General features: G+C 46.3%; 2 protein-coding genes across 2 annotated transcripts; both read left to right on the top strand.

Moving 5' to 3' along the window:
* The first annotated feature begins 9 nt into the window (after positions 1–9).
* On the top strand, positions 10–2,827 carry LOC115250961 (CD59 glycoprotein-like). Its single transcript, XM_029841293.1, has 4 exons — positions 10–227; positions 886–1,009; positions 1,275–1,376; positions 2,473–2,827. The coding sequence occupies exons 2-4, from the start codon at positions 955–957 to the stop codon at positions 2,670–2,672; spliced, it is 357 nt and encodes a 118-aa protein (XP_029697153.1). The 5' UTR covers positions 10–227; positions 886–954; the 3' UTR covers positions 2,673–2,827.
* A 3,392-nt stretch (positions 2,828–6,219) lies between these two features.
* On the top strand, positions 6,220–9,082 carry LOC101073145 (CD59 glycoprotein-like). The gene is made up of 4 exons (XM_029841292.1): positions 6,220–6,550; positions 7,209–7,332; positions 7,598–7,699; positions 8,726–9,082. The coding sequence occupies exons 2-4, from the start codon at positions 7,278–7,280 to the stop codon at positions 8,923–8,925; spliced, it is 357 nt and encodes a 118-aa protein (XP_029697152.1). The 5' UTR covers positions 6,220–6,550; positions 7,209–7,277; the 3' UTR covers positions 8,926–9,082.
* Positions 9,083–11,928: the final 2,846 nt, after the last annotated feature.

Here is an 11,928-nt window from a genome sequence, read left to right as displayed (position 1 = left end):
CGTTCTTATAACATAACAGGTTAGATGAGGTTTCTGGTGCCGACGTCGTCGTGCAAACGAGGCTTTTGCGTGGACAGGAACACGGTCGTGTTCGCATTATCTGTTTGGCATTATCTGCTAACGGTTCACCAGCGGGTAGCGGCGACCAAAGCAGCTCTGCCAACGTCGAGTTTGGAACAGACAACTTCTGACGTGTCGCTTCATTTTGTGTCACTTCAAGGTTGGAGGTAATCATCTTATTATTATCCAAAAATAAGATCCAACAAGTCTAAAGATCAATAGAATGAAAGTGGTTCAAGGACCAATGGTCAAAGTAGCTTTAATGCTGAGTAACAATAATACGCTCCTGTTACTGGCGTTAATTTCACCACAGTCAGCAGCTACAGAAAGAAATACGACGATCGTTAAATCTACCATCTTAAAGACAATTAAAATGTCTTTAAATGTAAACTGTTAAATGCTAATCTACATCATTAGAGCAGTCTAATCCCAGTCTCAGCATAAACATGTGTTGTAACTTTTCTGTTTATTGAGGGAAATAAATGTAATATTTTTATTTTATATTTAATAAACTTTACTTATCTGTTATCAAATATGTTCTAATTTTAGGTATGCTTTAAATATGTTTTAATATGCCCAAAACTCTTAAAACAGGTATAAACTCTGGTTTAATCAAAGCAAATAAATAGAATTAATCAAAAAGAATTTCTGCAGAATTGGGTGAGTTTCAGGGTGAAGAATCTGGGATGCAGCTGCCAAAAAATTCCCTGTGAGGCAGCAGCCTAGTGGTTGTTGGACAGGAAGAGGAGGAAGAGGGTGGAGAGAAAGGCTCTGTGAGTCAGGACACAAAGAGCTGCTATCACTCAGCTGCTGTCTCCCTCGCAGGGTGGCACAGATCGGACGCCACAGCCGCTCCAACTCCATTCTGTTTGTGACTGTTCAACGGGAGGCGATATGAAGAGCGGCCTCGGACTGTTCCTGCTCGTGTGTTTGGCCGTTTTCCATGCAGGTGGGTGGACGGTTGACATTCTCTAAGATTTAGGTCTCGACACGCTAATCAGAAGACAATCTCCTGTATTTCCAGTTAATTTCTCTGGGAGAAGAAAAACAGTGTTTGTTTACAGAAGTGTGATCCTCCCAGTGTTGAAATGCTCCCACTGAGCTGTGGGTGGTTACTTCCACATTTAACCTGGTGTTTGTTGTGTATAGTTTTACAAATGTTGCCTTATTTCTTTTTTTTAATATGTTTTATCCTCGTATTTACTCTTCTGCAGGTTTGGGACTTCGCTGTTACAAATGTTCGGATTACACCGGCCGCTGTGAGAACGTGCAGGAGTGCACATACGAGGACTCCTGCATCTCTCTGAGCGAAGGAGGTCAGTTGGTTTGAAACTTTTGTGGAACCGTTTCTGATAACAGATGTTTGATGAATGTTTTGCATTTAAAGCAGCCCTTCTCAAATAGTGGGGTGCGATGCCGTGTGACCCCGGAGAACATGTTTTTTTTTTTTACGTACTAGAATAAAGTGTAATTGCACATCCCGCGCGCACACACCACAGAGCAAGGGATAGGAAGTGCAGTGAACAAACCATCAAGAGATGGCATGAAAAAATACTTAACAGTGATGAAATGAAAGGCGGAGAGAGACGGAGATAATGAGACAAACGAAAGTCTCCCGAAAGCTAAGACGAGGAAATATGACGAAGCATATATAGCGCTTGGCTTCACTGTGACTACGGTGGGAGACGAGGAAAGACCGGTGTGTTTACTGTGTCTAAAAATGTTGGCAGCGGACAGCATGAAGCCAAATAAATGACGGCGTCACTTAAAGACATTACACCCCAGTCACGCTGATCAGCCGCTTGAGTTTTTTCAGCAAAAACGTGCCGAATATTGGCAACAATCATCCTGCTTTGGTCTATATTTCTTTCTTTTTTTGTTTTCTTTAATGTTAATAAGGATACAATGTTATGCAGAGGTGTACTTATAACAATTTCATAGACAAATTCATACTAATTATAGTCACGGGGGGGGGGGGCACAAAATGTTTTCTTCTTCCTAGGGGGGGCGTAACAGAAAATAATTGAGAAGCACTGATTTAAAGTAAATGAAGAGACTTTGCGGTGATATCATATTTTCATGTATGACGGTTAAACGGGGCAGCCCAACTTAAGATACTCACTCACTCACTCACTCACTCACTCACTCACTCACTCACTCACTCACTCACTCACTCACTCACTCACTCACTCACTCACTCACTCACTCACTCACTCACTCACTCACTCACTCACTTTCAGTTACTCATGTTGATGGGAATTTCATCCAGCAGGGGACACAAGAGCTCCTCTGTATTGCAGCTTTAAGCATATTTCATTATTTTTACAGACTGTATATAACAGTGTTTAACTTTTGTGTGTGTGTGTGTGTGTGCGTGCGTGCGTGCGTGTGTGTGTGCGTGTGTGTGTCTAGGGGGAAAGACCATCCGTCAGTGCATCAGGTACACGGATTGCGATAACTCTCGCCTGGCCCAGATGTTCCCGTCCATCTCCAAATTCAGCTACCGATGCTGCAGCAGCAACCTGTGCAACTCCGCCAGTGGCGTTACCATGGTGACGCCTGCCCTGGCTCTGGCCAGCTTGCTGCTGAGCATTTGGTGGTGCTGGAGCTAAACGGCACCGAAGCATTGGCGTTGAGTCAACTGTTCTGTTTTCAGACTCACAGCTTCTGTCAACAAACTTGACTTTTTCTCTTTGTGTTTATCATTTGAAACTAACTTGTGCTTTAAACAATAAACAGTAGAAAAAAGGTGTTTTGCTTGTCACTGAACATTAAATTCTCCCTTTGTTTTATTTCCAGTTTAGATTTTATAGAACCCCTCAAGTCATTCAGCCATAATTTCACTAGTTCTTCTTAGAACAGAAATGGTTTTATTTCAATATTTACAGATGGTTTTTAGATAGTTCTTTGATGTTCAAATATACTCAGGACTCTGAAACTGCATCAAGCCTTGTAAGAACAGAATTTAACATAAGCAAATTAGGTTATATTCGAAAATGACAAATATTGTCATTTAATTATAGAAAATTCTTTAGCTTCAGAGTGAAAATACAAAATATTTTATTGGATACAAATGTCAAAAATGACACATTACCAGATCTAAAACCAAGAAAGAAAATCTAATGTTACAAATACACAAACTTTATGAAAAAATATAACTTAACACCACAAAGGAGCTTCAAGGAGCAGAAGTCCCAACCTGGGGGCGACCGGGGGTGGGCTAACGACCTGAACTTGTTTTTCAATAGATTTGATCAGGTACCCACCCCTCCCCCAGCCCAGTCTCCTCTGCTGCTACCCCCGCCACTGTCTGTGCCTGCAACCCATTGTTCCTCCTGTCCCCCCTCCTCCCCCTCTCTCATGAACTTCAGCTCACACATTCCCGACACTTCACACCCTGGCCCATGCCCATCCCCCCCACCAACACCTCCCTGCTCCAGCCTGTCCCTCACACCACACCAGGTGAGGAAGGCCCTGAAGAAGAACAGGGCCAGGAAAGCGACGGGTCCGGATGGCATCAGCTCCAGGCTCCTGAAGTCCTGCGCAGACCAGCTGTGTGGGATCTCCAGTCACATGTTCAACCTGAGCCTGAGGCTGGGGAGAGTGCCACAGCTGTGGAAGACGTCCTGCATCGTCCCAGTGCCGAAAACACCGCACCCCAAGGAGCTCAACAGCTACAGGCCGGTGGCTCTGACGTCTCATCTGATGAAGACGCTGGAGAGACTCATCCCCGATCACCTGCGCCCACTGGTGAGCTCCTTCATGGACCCGTTGCAGTTCGCCTACCAGCCGAGCATCGGGGTGGACGATGCCGTCATCTACCTCCTCCACACCTCCCTCACTCACCTGGAGAAGGCTGGAAGCACTGTGAGGATCATGTTTTTTGATTTCTCCAGTGCATTCAACACCATCCAGCCCAGGCTGCTGGGGGACAAACTGGAGGTAGCTGGGGTGGATCACCACCTCACGACATGGATTCTGGACTACCTCACACAAAGACCACAGTTTGTGAGGGTGAAGGGCTCCCAGTCAGATCGGCTTCTCTGCAGCACCGGTGTCCCACAGGGAACAGTTCTGGCTCCTTTCCTGTTCACCCTCTACACCGCGGACTTCTCATACAGCACATCTTCATGTCACCTCCAGAAGTTCTCTGACGACTCTGCTGCTGTCGGCCTCATCACAGACAGGGACGATACGGGGTACAGAGAACTTATTCAGGGCTTTGTGGACTGGAGCCTGCGGAACAACCTCCAGATCAACGCTGGCAAAACCAAGGAGCTGGTGGTGGATTTCCGCAGGCGTAACAACCCCCCGCCTGCACCAGTGAACATCCTGGGAACGGATGTTGACGTGGTGGAGTCCTACAAGTACCTGGGTGTTCACCTAAACAATAACCTGGACTGGACACACAATACAGACGCCCTGGTCAAGAAGGGCAACAGCAGACTGTTCCTGCTCAGGAGGCTGAGGTCTTTTGGAGTGCAGGGACCCCTCCTGAGGACTTTCTATGACTCTGTGGTGGGATCAGCCATCTTCTACGGGATAGTCTGCTGGTCCAGTAGCATGTTGGCGCAGTTCTATACGGCCATCATCGAGTCCATCCTCACCTCCTCCATCACCGTGTGGTTCGCTGGTGCCACCGCCAGGGACAGACTGAGGCTGCAGCGCGTCGTGCGCGCTGCCGAGAAGGTGATCGGCTGCAGGCTTCCATCCATCCAGGACCTGTATATCTCCAGGACCCGGAGGTGTGCAGGTCGGATCACGGCCGACCCTTCCCACCCTGGTCACGGACTGTTTTCCCCCCTCCCCTCAGGCAGGAGACTACGGTCCATTCGGACCAAAACCTCCCGCTACACGAACAGCTTCTTCCCCTCTGCCATCAGGCTGCTGAACACCAAGTGACTTATCACTTAAGCACCATGTACAGCAGCCAGTCGGACTCACGAACAATACATTACTCCTGCTTGGACCTGCACTATTTCTTACCACATACCTCTTACCACCTACTATTTATGTATATAATGTATATATGTCTTATTTTGTCTTATTTTATTTTATTTAACTTATTCTAGTGTGGTCTTCTTTATGTTGATTGTCGCAGCGTCACACCATGACACATTCCTAGTTTGTGTAATACTGTGTATTACATGAACAATGGCAATAAACCTGCTTCTGATTCTGATTCTGATCACGGACAGGGACAGGAAGAGGATGGACAGACTGGTAAGGAGGGCCAGCTCTGTCCTGGGATGTCCCCTGGACTCAGTGGAGGTGGTGGGAAATGGGAGGATGATGGCTAAGCTGTCATCCATGTTGAACAACACGTCCCACCCCCTACAGGACACCCTGACAGCACTGGGCAGCTCCTTCAGTGAGCGGCTGCTCCACCCTCGCTGTGTGAAGGAGAGGTATCGTAGATCTTTCCTGCCGGCTGCTGTCAGACTGCACAATAAACAGAACACCCGCTAACACAATCTGAATATTATATATTCTGATATGTATATTGTATTCACCCTCTGTACTATGTACAGGTACACAGAGGCCGAGTATCCATTTATCTGGATTATTGTAAATATACATCCTCTTTGTATATTCCATTTGATTTCTATTTGATTTTATCTTATTTTTCTCTGAGTGCTCTTGTTGCTGTTGTTGCACTGTAAATTTCCCCGTGTGGGACAATAAAGGATCTGAATCTGAATCTGAAAAAACAACACATGTGAGTCACTTTTGTGAGTCACAAAAACCTCCAACTGTTGTTTCCAGTTAACTGCTCATGGCATCACTAGCATAGCAACATATGAACAAATGTTACTCAGATGCAAAGACCTGATAAAAATGCCCATTTTATGTGAACTTTCACTGTTTCTCTGCAGCTCCCTGTGAGACCTGTTCACCATCTTTGGCTCCTGTGTTCCATCAAACTGAGTAAAATACAAACTTTTTTATCAACTGTACATTTTGAGGGTCACAGTGCTGCAAAGACAATCAAATACTGTGATATTTCGGCCTTTTCGGACCTTCAGTCAAACTTTGTGGGGGGGGATCTGTTTCCTGGTTTGTCATTCACTCATCTCTCCCAGACCATCTTCATCAGTCTGCCGTCCAATCACCTCCAGCTGTACTGTCTTCTTCTGTCCTTTTCCTTCCACCTCTCTCTCCGTTTGGGCGTACCAGGGCTGGGTGGCAGCGCTATCGCAGGTCCTGCCTCCTCTTCGGAAAGTCCGCGAGAATGTGCGTCGGTATTTTGCACAAACATAGCACGTTCTTATAACATAACATGTTAGATGAGGTTTCTGGTGCCGACGTCGTCGTGCAAACGAGGCTTTTGCGTGGACAGGAACACGGTCGTGTTCGCATTATCTGTTTGGCATTATCTGCTAACGGTTCACCAGCGGGTAGCGGCGACCAAAGCAGCTCTGCCAACGTCGAGTTTGGAACAGACAACTTCTGACGTGTCGCTTCATTTTGTGTCACTTCAAGGTTGGAGGTAATCATCTTATTATTATCCAAAAATAAGATCCAACAAGTCTAAAGATCAATAGAATGAAAGTGGTTCAAGGACCAATGGTCAAAGTAGCTTTAATGCTGAGTAACAATAATACGCTCCTGTTACTGGCGTTAATTTCACCACAGTCAGCAGCTACAGAAAGAAATACGACGATCGTTAAATCTACCATCTTAAAGACAATTAAAATGTCTTTAAATGTAAACTGTTAAATGCTAATCTACATCATTAGAGCAGTCTAATCCCAGTCTCAGCATAAACATGTGTTGTAACTTTTCTGTTTATTGAGGGAAATAAATGTAATATTTTTATTTTATATTTAATAAACTTTACTTATCTGTTATCAAATATGTTCTAATTTTAGGTATGCTTTAAATATGTTTTAATATGCCCAAAACTCTTAAAACAGGTATAAACTCTGGTTTAATCAAAGCAAATAAATAGAATTAATCAAAAAGAATTTCTGCAGAATTGGGTGAGTTTCAGGGTGAAGAATCTGGGATGCAGCTGCCAAAAAATTCCCTGTGAGGCAGCAGCCTAGTGGTTGTTGGACAGGAAGAGGAGGAAGAGGGTGGAGAGAAAGGCTCTGTGAGTCAGGACACAAAGAGCTGCTATCACTCAGCTGCTGTCTCCCTCGCAGGGTGGCACAGATCGGACGCCACAGCCGCTCCAACTCCATTCTGTTTGTGACTGTTCAACGGGAGGCGATATGAAGAGCGGCCTCGGACTGTTCCTGCTCGTGTGTTTGGCCGTTTTCCATGCAGGTGGGTGGACGGTTGACATTCTCTAAGATTTAGGTCTCGACACGCTAATCAGAAGACAATCTCCTGTATTTCCAGTTAATTTCTCTGGGAGAAGAAAAACAGTGTTTGTTTACAGAAGTGTGATCCTCCCAGTGTTGAAATGCTCCCACTGAGCTGTGGGTGGTTACTTCCACATTTAACCTGGTGTTTGTTGTGTATAGTTTTACAAATGTTGCCTTATTTCTTTTTTTTAATATGTTTTATCCTCGTATTTACTCTTCTGCAGGTTTGGGACTTCGCTGTTACAAATGTTCGGATTACACCGGCCGCTGTGAGAACGTGCAGGAGTGCACATACGAGGACTCCTGCATCTCTCTGAGCGAAGGAGGTCAGTTGGTTTGAAACTTTTGTGGAACCGTTTCTGATAACAGATGTTTGATGAATGTTTTGCATTTAAAGCAGCCCTTCTCAAATAGTGGGGTGCGATGCCGTGTGACCCCGGAGAACATGTTTTTTTTTTTTACGTACTAGAATAAAGTGTAATTGCACATCCCGCGCGCACACACCACAGAGCAAGGGATAGGAAGTGCAGTGAACAAACCATCAAGAGATGGCATGAAAAAATACTTAACAGTGATGAAATGAAAGGCGGAGAGAGACGGAGATAATGAGACAAACGAAAGTCTCCCGAAAGCTAAGACGAGGAAATATGACGAAGCATATATAGCGCTTGGCTTCACTGTGACTACGGTGGGAGACGAGGAAAGACCGGTGTGTTTACTGTGTCTAAAAATGTTGGCAGCGGACAGCATGAAGCCAAATAAATGACGGCGTCACTTAAAGACATTACACCCCAGTCACGCTGATCAGCCGCTTGAGTTTTTTCAGCAAAAACGTGCCGAATATTGGCAACAATCATCCTGCTTTGGTCTATATTTCTTTCTTTTTTTGTTTTCTTTAATGTTAATAAGGATACAATGTTATGCAGAGGTGTACTTATAACAATTTCATAGACAAATTCATACTAATTACGGGGGGGGGGGGCACAAAATGTTTTCTTCTTCCTAGGGGGGGCGTAACAGAAAATAATTGAGAAGCACTGATTTAAAGTAAATGAAGAGACTTTGCGGTGATATCATATTTTCATGTATGACGGTTAAACGGGGCAGCCCAACTTAAGATACTCACTCACTCACTCACTCACTCACTCACTCACTCACTCACTCACTCACTTTCAGTTACTCATGTTGATGGGAATTTCATCCAGCAGGGGACACAAGAGCTACTCTGTATTGCAGCTTTAAGCATATTTCATTATTTTTACAGACTGTATATAACAGTGTTTAACTTTAGTGTGTGTGTGTGTGTGTGTGTGCGTGCGTGCGTGCGTGTGTGTGTGCGTGTGTGTGTCTAGGGGGAAAGACCATCCGTCAGTGCATCAGGTACACGGATTGCGATAACTCTCGCCTGGCCCAGATGTTCCCGTCCATCTCCAAATTCAGCTACCGATGCTGCAGCAGCAACCTGTGCAACTCCGCCAGTGGCGTTACCATGGTGACGCCTGCCCTGGCTCTGGCCAGCTTGCTGCTGAGCATTTGGTGGTGCTGGAGCTAAACAGCACCGAAGCATTGGCGTTGAGTCAACTGTTCTGTTTTCAGACTCACAGCTTCTGTCAACAAACTTGACTTTTTCTCTTTGTGTTTATCATTTGAAACTAACTTGTGCTTTAAACAATAAACAGTAGAAAAAAGGTGTTTTGCTTGTCACTGAACATTAAATTCTCCCTTTGTTTTATTTCCAGTTTAGATTTTATAGAACCCCTCAAGTCATTCAGCCATAATTTCACTAGTTCTTCTTAGAACAGAAATGGTTTTATTTCAATATTTACAGATGGTTTTTAGATAGTTCTTTGATGTTCAAATATACTCAGGACTCTGAAACTGCATCAAGCCTTGTAAGAACAGAATTTAACATAAGCAAATTAGGTTATATTCGAAAATGACAAATATTGTCATTTAATTATAGAAAATTCTTTAGCTTCAGAGTGAAAATACAAAATATTTTATTGGATACAAATGTCAAAAATGACACATTACCAGATCTAAAACCAAGAAAGAAAATCTAATGTTACAAATACACAAACTTTATGAAAAAATATAACTTAACACCACAAAGGAGCTTCAAGGAGCAGAAGTCCCAACCTGGGGGCGACCGGGGGTGGGCTAACGACCTGAACTTGTTTTTCAATAGATTTGATCAGGTACCCACCCCTCCCCCAGCCCAGTCTCCTCTGCTGCTACCCCCGCCACTGTCTGTGCCTGCAACCCATTGTTCCTCCTGTCCCCCCTCCTCCCCCTCTCTCATGAACTTCAGCTCACACATTCCCGACACTTCACACCCTGGCCCATGCCCATCCCCCCCACCAACACCTCCCTGCTCCAGCCTGTCCCTCACACCACACCAGGTGAGGAAGGCCCTGAAGAAGAACAGGGCCAGGAAAGCGACGGGTCCGGATGGCATCAGCTCCAGGCTCCTGAAGTCCTGCGCAGACCAGCTGTGTGGGATCTCCAGTCACATGTTCAACCTGAGCCTGAGGCTGGGGAGAGTGCCACAGCTGTGGAAGACGTCCTGCATCGTCCCAGTGCCGAAAACACCGCACCCCAAGGAGCTCAACAGCTACAGGCCGGTGGCTCTGACGTCTCATCTGATGAAGACGCTGGAGAGACTCATCCCCGATCACCTGCGCCCACTGGTGAGCTCCTTCATGGACCCGTTGCAGTTCGCCTACCAGCCGAGCATCGGGGTGGACGATGCCGTCATCTACCTCCTCCACACCTCCCTCACTCACCTGGAGAAGGCTGGAAGCACTGTGAGGATCATGTTTTTTGATTTCTCCAGTGCATTCAACACCATCCAGCCCAGGCTGCTGGGGGACAAACTGGAGGTAGCTGGGGTGGATCACCACCTCACGACATGGATTCTGGACTACCTCACACAAAGACCACAGTTTGTGAGGGTGAAGGGCTCCCAGTCAGACCGGCTCCTCTGCAGCACCGGTGTCCCGCAGGGAACAGTTCTGGCTCCTTTCCTGTTCACCCTCTACACCGCGGACTTCTCATACAGCACATCTTCATGTCACCTCCAGAAGTTCTCTGACGACTCTGCTGCTGTCGGCCTCATCACAGACGGGGACGATACGGGGTACAGAGAACTTATTCAGGGCTTTGTGGACTGGAGCCTGCGGAACAACCTCCAGATCAACGCTGGCAAAACCAAGGAGCTGGTGGTGGATTTCCGCAGGCGTAACAACCCCCCGCCTGCACCAGTGAACATCCTGGGAACGGATGTTGACGTGGTGGAGTCCTACAAGTACCTGGGTGTTCACCTAAACAATAACCTGGACTGGACACACAACACAGACGCCCTGGTCAAGAAGGGCAACAGCAGACTGTTCCTGCTCAGGAGGCTGAGGTCTTTTGGAGTGCAGGGACCCCTCCTGAGGACTTTCTATGACTCTGTGGTGGGATCAGCCATCTTCTACGGGATAGTCTGCTGGTCCAGTAGCATGTTGGCGCAGTTCTATACGGCCATCATCGAGTCCATCCTCACCTCCTCCATCACCGTGTGGTTCGCTGGTGCCACCGCCAGGGACAGACTGAGGCTGCAGCGCGTCGTGCGCGCTGCCGAGAAGGTGATCGGCTGCAGGCTTCCATCCATCCAGGACCTGTATATCTCCAGGACCCGGAGGTGTGCAGGTCGGATCACGGCCGACCCTTCCCACCCTGGTCACGGACTGTTTTCCCCCCTCCCCTCAGGCAGGAGACTACGGTCCATTCGGACCAAAACCTCCCGCTACACGAACAGCTTCTTCCCCTCTGCCATCAGGCTGCTGAACACCAAGTGACTTATCACTTAAGCACCATGTACAGCAGCCAGTCGGACTCACGAACAATACATTACTCCTGCTTGGACCTGCACTATTTCTTACCACATACCTCTTACCACCTACTATTTATGTATATAATGTATATATGTCTTATTTTGTCTTATTTTATTTTATTTAACTTATTCTAGTGTGGTCTTCTTTATGTTGATTGTCGCAGCGTCACACCATGACACATTCCTAGTTTGTGTAATACTGTGTATTACATGAACAATGGTAATAAACCTGCTTCTGATTCTGATTCTGATCACGGACAGGGACAGGAAGAGGATGGACAGACTGGTAAGGAGGGCCAGCTCTGTCCTGGGATGTCCCCTGGACTCAGTGGAGGTGGTGGGAAATGGGAGGATGATGGCTAAGCTGTCATCCATGTTGAACAACACGTCCCACCCCCTACAGGACACCCTGACAGCACTGGGCAGCTCCTTCAGTGAGCGGCTGCTCCACCCTCGCTGTGTGAAGGAGAGGTATCGTAGATCTTTCCTGCCGGCTGCTGTCAGACTGCACAATAAACAGAACACCCGCTAACACAATCTGAATATTATATATTCTGATATGTATATTGTATTCACCCTCTGTACTATGTACAGGTACACAGAGGCCGAGTATCCATTTATCTGGATTATTGTAAATATACATCCTCTTTGTATATTCCATTTGATTTCTATTTGATT

The sequence above is a fragment of the Takifugu rubripes genome, chromosome 9, assembly GCF_901000725.2.
Source record: "Takifugu rubripes chromosome 9, fTakRub1.2, whole genome shotgun sequence".
Taxonomy (NCBI): Eukaryota; Metazoa; Chordata; class Actinopteri; order Tetraodontiformes; family Tetraodontidae; genus Takifugu; species Takifugu rubripes.
This window is presented reverse-complemented; position numbering and strand designations above follow the sequence as displayed.